The sequence below is a fragment of the Nothoprocta perdicaria genome, unplaced genomic scaffold (genome assembly GCF_003342845.1).
Source record: "Nothoprocta perdicaria isolate Ctin4 unplaced genomic scaffold, notPer1 scaffold_38, whole genome shotgun sequence".
Classification (NCBI taxonomy): domain Eukaryota; kingdom Metazoa; phylum Chordata; class Aves; order Tinamiformes; family Tinamidae; genus Nothoprocta; species Nothoprocta perdicaria.
In genome coordinates this window covers 3,704,269-3,713,125 of record NW_020455621.1, presented here as the reverse complement: position 1 = coordinate 3,713,125, position 8,857 = coordinate 3,704,269, and the positions used below count along the sequence as shown (strand labels likewise).

The 8,857-nt window shown below is 40.6% G+C and overlaps 1 protein-coding gene across 1 annotated transcript in view; it reads left to right on the top strand.

The window, feature by feature from the left end:
• Positions 1-8,857, top strand: part of IGF2R (insulin like growth factor 2 receptor) — a 46,250-nt gene that overhangs the window by 3,506 nt on the left and 33,887 nt on the right. The window contains exons 3-8 of the mRNA XM_026044725.1: positions 1,664-1,788; positions 3,422-3,520; positions 3,945-4,074; positions 5,098-5,218; positions 6,914-7,028; positions 8,634-8,796. Coding sequence (XP_025900510.1) covers positions 1,664-1,788; positions 3,422-3,520; positions 3,945-4,074; positions 5,098-5,218; positions 6,914-7,028; positions 8,634-8,796 — 753 coding nt within the window. The remainder of the gene's footprint in view (positions 1-1,663; positions 1,789-3,421; positions 3,521-3,944; positions 4,075-5,097; positions 5,219-6,913; positions 7,029-8,633; positions 8,797-8,857) is intronic.

The window sequence follows — 8,857 nt, the reverse complement described above, 5'->3', positions numbered from 1 at the left end:
TTTTTTTTTTTTTTTTTTTTTTCTTGGACTGGTGCTGTAATTAAAGCTGAAATACTGCTGTAAACTGTTACCTGGAGTGGTAAAACATGTTTTTTTGTCCAACCATAGCAGAAGGGCTGTTTATGAAGGGACTGTTGCCATCTAAACACTCCCTTCTTTTGGAAACTGATGGGATGTTTTGTGATTGCTTTTCATCTTCTGAACAGCTGAAAAGATGAAAACCTAAATGAGTAGAYTGGTGTTGTAGACAGTGCTTTTCATAGTCCCTTAGTACAACTGCATACAACAAAGTATTGAAGCTAACTTGTCTGAACTATGCTATGTAATTTGTGGAGTCTTCCATATAGGAAGAATTGCATCTCTTCTAAAGTCATGAAGAAACTTGACTGCCCTGTGGAGAGGGAGCTGGATGTTCTGCTGAATCTCATTTCAGAACTAGCCTGAGAAGATAGTTTGTGGCGCTTCTTGCCATGGGCAAGGATAGGAAGAGCCATGTGCCACTAAAATAATGTTGCTAAAATTTCTTAGCAAGCCCCTAAACTAGTTTTAAGCATACAAGGAGGAGGTGAGTGTGCACATTGACCTGGAATAACCAAAATTTACTAGCTCTGATTTTTCTTGAATGTCACTTTGAGTGTATTGGAGTTGACTCACAAACCTTTTAGAGGAATGTTTAAAAAAAAAAAGAAAAAAGTTGAGTTGAGAGGAACACCAGAATTGGTGTTCTAACTTAAGACCTCAGGTGGTGCTGCCACAAGCTCCTTGCTAGRCTGAGGCTTAAAATTGTATACCTTTAAAAACAGAGAGGTTTTTTAAATCATGGGCACATGTTGTTACTGTATGCARCTCTTTGCTGAAGGGTTACATTGGGTGTTTTTGTTTGACAGCCTCCCTCTCTCCTGATCTCTTAGTGAAGAAAAGAGAATACCTTGCTAGCCGCTTTCAGTCAGTGATGTAATCTCTAGATACCTTGCTCTCTGGGAGCTAGGTTGTAGCCCCTCTATTTGTAGAGGAAAAACTCTACAACCCTCTATCTGTAAGCTGGAAAACCCAAGGCTTGAAGGCAGCCGTTTGATAAGGGCAGTGCTGGGAAGCTGAAGGGATGGGAGCTGCTGCCAGCCCTGGTGTGCGGAGGCTGGTGCTGCTGTGTGTGGTGCAGGGGGGCCGCCCGCTGCAGCAGGGTCTGCCTTGGGTGKCTCCACGGGTAATCCTGGCCGTGGATGTGCCACGGTGTCACCTCGAGGCAGGGCTAAGCTCTGATAGCCTGTGTGCTGCTTGAACCTGGTGGCAGGAAGGAGTGACCTCTGCTCCTTGTAGCTGATTGATAAGGGTTTTCTGCAGAGGAGTCCTTTAGACCGTGGCCCTGGCATAGTGGCTTGCTCATGGATGTGCCTGCTGTCCACCTTCCTAAGCGTTTGCTTGAAAGCTTTGAGATAGTAGAAGCAGAAGTTGGATTAGAGATATCAAACCCTATCTTAATTTGGATCTGGGCTTCCAGATAACAAACTGCAAGGACAGTGTTCCATCTTGTTCTGGTTAAAAACTGTCTTGTACTAGACCGGAATCCCTTGTGCTCTTCAGTACTTCAATTTAATGTCTCCATGTGTCTAGCATCTCTAAAAGTCCTGTATTATGACATCTTTTATCTTTTATTAAATTCTAGGTGACTTGGGCTTGCAAAAAGCTTCTAAAAGTCTTCTGGAATTCAGTACTACACATGACTGCTTGCAGCAAGGGAGTCAGCACCAAATTCAAAGCAACATTAACTTCCTGTGTGGGAAGACACTGGTAAGAGTAAATCACTTGTTCTTATCTTCAATTAAAGCAGCTCGCACTTTTTAGAGAGACTTACTGTCCTAATGGATGTGCTAATTGCAAAGCTTTCTAACTGAAGGAAGAGGCAGTTATGTTTTAGTATCAAGTTTAGTACCAAAATCAGTCAAATTTGGCTTTCAAAATGTAATCAAGCTAGAAAAAAGTTACAAATCTGCAATTTAAATCTGATCAGATGTTCTTCTGTTTTTTTTCTTTTAAGAGAGGAATAGTACTGATATTTTAAGTGTAGTACAGAGCCAACTCATTTCTCTGTACTATGAGTATTTTAACYATGAAAGCTCTTGTTAGATGCTGGCTGGTACCAAACTGTGGACCTAAAATGGCTGCTTAATAAAACAGTGTTGAACATGACTACYTCCSTTAGTAAGCTTTAGATTTTTATTGYTGAGCAGTCAAACTCCAGAGTAATCATTTGTGGGTATCTTCCTAAAATATGAACTGAGGCTCCTGCAAAGTTCCTAGAGTGTATGTGAGTTTACTTGTGTCTCCATATGCTTTGGAAGTTCTACCTCCCAAATATTTTACAGATGCACAAAATTAGTAAACTGATCCTTGTCTGTACAGAATATTGGACTGTGGTATTAAAGTGGTAAATATTCAATTAGTGCTCCTGTTGGCACTGATAACCTTATTATATGGCCTCTCCTGGAAATCTAGGTGATTCAAATGCACGATAATAGTGCAGGAGAAATGTAAATGCTTCAGATACTATTTCAACAGATCACTTSTTAGAATTAAAACTTCTTGCTCAATTGTGGCTGTAACAAGGTCATAACCACTCTTAAAACTTCTCTTAGTGTGGTTTCTAAACACCTGTTCATGTGACTTAGCAAAAGGATTTTGTAATGGTGTCTGGAACAGGTCGCTTACAACCCTTCCTTTTGGGACAGCACTGAGTGTAGGGAGGGAGTAGATTTGAGTAAGTAGGCTAAGGTACTTGTAGCTAAGGTAGTGCTGGGGAAAAAATCCGGTGGGTGGAAAAAAATTAGGTTGTTTTTCTATAAGTTTGGCTGAGCACCAAGCCCTAAGCCATGGTAGAACACCTTTCTTGAAGTCCCTGCTAGTTTAATGTAAGCATTTCTTGCCTATAAAAGTAAGTACATTTGAGAGAGCCTTTCTGCATAATAAAGTGATTGCTAGCTAGAAAATAAGTAATACCTCCCTTGTAGGATGAAAGATAAGGAATTGGAAGTCATGCATTGGCTTGTTCATCGGTTTATGTGCTTTTGTGTTGATACTTCCCAGTGACTAGACGTGACTGTGCTTCTGCCAATACCAGTTTGGAACAGTGAGTGCTTCTAAAGGATGCAGTAAAATTACTGCATATTAGGATTGGAGCTTGTTAATTTGGGAGCTTGCATAGGCAGAGTCAGAAGGATTTGGCAGCCTCCATGTTCCTGAGTTTATCAACAGAGTTATTAGAAAATAACAAATTGGCTGTTAATAGCAGGGACTGTTAAGAAACAGTGCCCTTTCTCTGTGATGTTCAGAACTGTCTTAGTCTCATAAGTGAACTTTTTGCTGTCTATAAAATAATACCGAAGTCTATGCTTCAAATACTGATTTATTTCCTTTCTTTAAATAGGGTACTCCTGAACTTGTAACAGCAACAGAGTGCGTGCACTATTTTGAATGGAGGACCTTTGTAGCTTGTAAGAGAGACTTGTTTAAGCCTGTGAAAGAGGTAATCTATATACTCTCTCTCTCTATATATATATATATAAAAAGCTACGCTGTGCACATATAGCAATTTTAGTCTAACTCCCCTCAACCCTAAACAAATCTAAACAACTGATCTAGGTCTGGCTTCTTGATAATCATGTATGAACTTGCTGAAAATTTTAAGTGACTCTTTAAAGCCTTTTTATGGTCTGTATGGTTATTTATTGTAAGAGTCCTGTAAAAAAAACTAAAGCAGAACATGTTAACTTCGGGTAGCTCACTTTGACCAACATGTTAAMCTTTTTTTCTTTAAGTTTGTCTGCAAGTACTTTAGCTTGCAGAAGCAAAACCCTTTTCCAAGTGTTAGTTTGTTTTTTATATATGCCTACTTGTAGTTTCTCCCTACTTACATAGCATGGATTGCATGTAACCTTTTTATGTTTTAGGTGCCTTGCTATGTGTTTGATGAAGATTTGAAGAAACATGACTTGAATCCTCTGATCAAAATTTCAGGAAGTTATTTGGTGGATGATTCTGATGATGATTCCTTGTTTATAAACCTCTGCAGGGACTTAGGTGTGAACACCTGCTTGTATTGTCTGATAGAGTGTAAATTTATAGTAGAATGGCTGTTTCCTTGTGCATTAATTGATTTTGTCAGACTTAAACTTGTATTTTAGGACTTACACTGTTATTTAAATCTACATCTGTTTTAAAACCTGCTTTCTGTGGAGCCAGCTGCAACTACTGAGCTGTTTAGATATATTCCTCTTCTAGATGGATAAGGTCTGTAAGGGAAGTTGTTTTAAACAGAAATGAGAGGAAGAGCTTTGCTTGTCCTGCTCCTGCAGCTTGTTTGCTTGCAGCCTAAGACAACCTCCTTAGCACATCTTGTGTTTTGAGCTTCTTGCTCCAAGTTCTAGTCCAGGTTGTTTTAGTTGCATTTCTTGAGACATGTCTAAAAGTATGTAGGTACTTGGGTGAGTAACAGTGCCTAGCTAGCACTTTGCAGTCATTTGGGAGTTGGATTAGTAAAATTGCTAATTTAAAACTTACTGTCACAGCTATTTTCACTGTATACTTACACTGATTTTTTTTCTGCTGGGCAGTTAGATCTGCATTTTTCTTCCCCTTCAGCAGCTGAATAGTTCTAGTTTTAGTAGTAGGCCTGCTAAGCAGAATTCTTAAATCTCATTCGTCTGAAAATTGTCACTGGAAACTTTGAATTTTATATGAACCTTTGAATTTKATAAACCATTATGAGGAACCATTTCAATGCTGTGGAAAAAAAAATAGAACACTTCCAAAAGGTATAGGAGCCTTACACATCCAAATACTACTCTACCAACTGGAAACTAGTGGCAGGTGCTTCAGTGTTGTGAAAGAATAAAATTGAAACCCAAACCAGGGCAAAAGTTACAAGTACAAGAAAACTACTTTCAGTAGTTTTCTTGACAGCTTCACATTATAGTTTAGCTCGATTTTTAAAGGTGTTTTTAGGAAAGGGTAAATCAGTGGATGGAAAGCGAGTCCACAGATGAAGCATCTACTTCATGCAGGGCTTAGAAACTCGGCATTGTTTTCTCTATTCCGTAACAGGACGTTCAAGTGAAGAGACGAGCAGCTGTCCTGCTGGCAGTGCTGCTTGCTTGTTACGCCAAGGTCGTGCCTATGATGTTGGTCGTCCTCAGGAACAACTGGAACTTCATAACAAAGACAGGTACTTCGTTCATCTGATTATGCTTCTGTGAGCCCTTCTCAGTTGTCTAGGCTGGATAAAGTGTCTAGCTTCCAGATGACTCATTGCTACCATCAATATGTTTTCAGTATTGTAGGGTTGGCCAGGAATAGTTTCATGGAACACCAGCAGAGAGGAGTTTTGGGGGCATCCTCTTCCATAACAGATCAAGTTTTCTTCACTGTGGGAGATTCTGTAGAGTTGCAGAAAATCTCAAAAGCTGGGGCTGATTGGTGTTCTCTGTCTTTCTTTCTCTGCCTTTCCTCTGCCTACTATCTGAGGGCCTGAAGGAAAAATTCACTTGACTRTCTGAGTTTACTTGCTGCCTTTGGCTCAATCTGCCGCCTAGGGGTACCTCAAGTTTAGAACAGGTCCAGATGTTGCCTGTCTGTATCTTTGCATTGATGACTTCTTAATTTAACAAATATAAGTAAGCAAGGTTGGCTATTTCTGAGGGTGTGGAACTGGAACTAGCAGAAACTTTTTTGATGCTGTCTCTTGTGCAAGAAGTGTAGTATGAAAGAAAGGCACCCCATGTGATTTGGGGTCAAAATGATTGTCTTTGATCATTAGGTACTATGAGCCTACTTACCATAGATTTAGGGATCACTAATAAACTGTTGACTTTCGTAGTACTTTTTTTTTTCCCGCTCAGACTTTAGTAGAAGAAAAAGTCARAATAAGCCAAGCTAACAACGGAGGTAACAGATTTTCAGTGATAGCTTTTTTCTTTTCCAGTTTACAAGTAAAATTGTTGATGTCCTACAGAGCACTTTCTACCTCTCCTCTCTCACCCCACCCGCCAACCTGAACCAAGTGGCTGAAGAATTCTATACTGAAGTGGAAGGTTAAATATGAGGAAACATAACCACGTTCTCATATGAAAATTCAAATCATACTGTATAAGAAATAGCTGCCCTTAGACTGTCTTGTCCCTGTTAGGGTTACTGGAACAGAATTATTTGTGTGTAATGAACCAGCTTAGGGCTGTCTGGGAAGAGAGTGAAATGTTTGTATTGGCRTCCTGTGGTATGGAGAAGCCATCAGGTGAGAGATGTGACTAACCTGAAGCAAGGCTGACACCCTTYTGCAAATTGCAGACTTGTTTGTTAGATTCTTGTTTGTTAGAATGGTAATGCTTGGAAATTGCACTGAGGTTGTCTTGTTTTCTCCTCCGTCGCCTTGCCACGTCATCCTGACACAGTTATATTGTTTCATGCCTCCTGTCCTGATTAATGATGTTTTCCTGCAGTCATTTCTGCGAGCAGGATAGAARGATTATAAATGTGCAGGTGGTAAACCTTAGGAAAGTAGTAAAACATGAGTGCTTTCAGAAAGTTGCAAGACTATTGTATCTGCTCAGCAACAATCTGAGAATAAAGCTAGAATGTTTTCATAACTATCAGCCAGGCTCCCACCATCTGAGTTAAGGCATTGAGTATTGTCTTAAATGGGAAGCAAGAGCCTGCTGTAGTAAGTCATTTTGCTGGGATTTTTTTTAACCTTTTAGTTCATCGTAGGAATAAAGACCACCTTAATAGTAAATTTCAGAGTGGAGGCCACTTTAGTGTATTCTGCCTGGGTATATGATAAAAGGCAGATGTTCCTCTAAAACATATCCTTCTCTACCATGCATATGTCTTAATATGTTGCTGGTTTGTCATTTTCTGTTTCCAGGCTGGTACTGAGTTATGAGAGAATATACAGTGATGAAGAGAGGCCAGACTTCTGCCTTGGCCATAACCCAGCAGTGACCATCACTTTTGTTTGCCCATCAAAGAGGGGAGAAGAGGTAACTTTGCTGTTTTAGTTTGTGTTAAATAATTGGTATCTAACTTCTTTGTACATTATTTTTTTCTTTAAAGGAGTGAAGGGAACATAGGCACATTCTGTTTTGCAGGTTGTGAAGAGTGTGGGATTTTTAATATAAATTACTCTTAAGAAATAGGTTTAGGAATTAAAATGATTTTTTTAAAAAAAAAAACCTTAGGAATTAAGAACTTGACTAAAATGCTCTTCTGATATTTTTCTCCTGTTTTGGTGAATTTGGTTGTCCTTTTGTAGACTGAAGGTTTTTCTCTGAGAATAGGACAGGATTTAGGACAGTGTTTCATCCTCAGCATTGGTCTTGGCTTGCTGATAAGCACTTTTCTAACACTAGTAAGGCTAGGCACGCTTAAGATGTTGCCTGCAAGTTGTTTTTTATAAATCTGGTCTTGGGAAAAAGACTGTGTGTCTGCCTGCTGTTTTAGTTAATGGGGGGGAAACACGGATGTATGAAACGACGTGAGTGCCTAAATTCTTTGCTTGAAAGTTGGGGGGGAAAAAAAATAGTGTTGCTTTTTTTTATGGAGATTCAAAAAATATTGCCTTACAGAAGACATCTGGCAAGTGTTGACTAAGGAATTTTCAAGCATGTTTCTCAGTCCCGATTTAGACTGAGGGAATCCAAGTTACTGAAATGGGCAGTGTATGAGCAGCTTGCCTGCCTTTAGAGAATACTTGATCTCCATTCCCTTCTTTGGACTCATCTGAAAGGCAGTGCTGTGCTCAGCAATTTGGGCTCCAGTGTTTCTGCTTTAGCTCACATGTTCAGGAAAAGGACTTAGTCCTGGTAGTCTTTTGGTAATGCTTCTGGTTCCACCTCTGTGTAGATTGCCAGTTGTTTGCCTCATTGCCAAGAATCATAGAATCATAGAATCATAGAATGCCSAAGGTTGGAAGGGACCTCAGAGGTCATCGAGTCCAACCCCCCTGCTCACGCAGGGTCACCTAGAGCACGTGGCACAGGGCTGCATCCAAGYGGGTTTTAAAGATCTCCAAAGAAGGAGACTCCACAACCTCTCTGGGCAGCCTGTTCCAGTGCTTTGTCACCCTCACAGTGAAGAAATGCTTCCTTAAGTTCCTGTGGAACTTCCGATGCTTCAGTTTGAAGCMATTTCCTCTAGTCCTATCACTGGCCACCACTGAAAAGAGTCCGCCCCCTCCTCCTCCCTCCCTTCCTTGAGGTATTTATAGACACTGATCAGGTCCCCCCTCAGCCTCCTCTTCTCCAGGCTGAACAGACCCAGCTCTCTCAGCCTTTGCTCACAGGGCAGATGTTCCAGGCCTCTGATCATCCTCTTAACCCTGCGCTGGACTCTCTCCAGCAGTTCCCCATCCCTCTTGTACTGGGGAGCCCAGAACTGGACACGGTCTCCAGATGTGGCCTCACCAGGTGCTCATTCTCTTCTCAACCGAGTTCTGAAAGCCAGAGACCCCGTTTGCAGCTCCTAAGCAATTTACAGGCAGTCATTATTGGCTCTAACTGCATTGTAACTGTATTGCTCTGAAGACTGTTTTAAATAGAAGTTGCTGTACTTACCTGTGATTTTAATTCTGTTTACTTCCATATCAGAGTGCAGGGCCCAAACTCACAGCAAAAACAAATTGCCGATATGAAATTGAGTGGGTTACTGAGTATGCCTGTCACAGGGATTATCTGGAGAGTAGGAACTGTCTTCTCACTAATGAACAGCACGATATCTCCATAGACTTGAGACCACTTACTCTACCTTCAGGTAAACTCCTGAATTTTTCTGTGAATGGGATGTTGTTACTAGCAAGATTCTCTGCTCCATG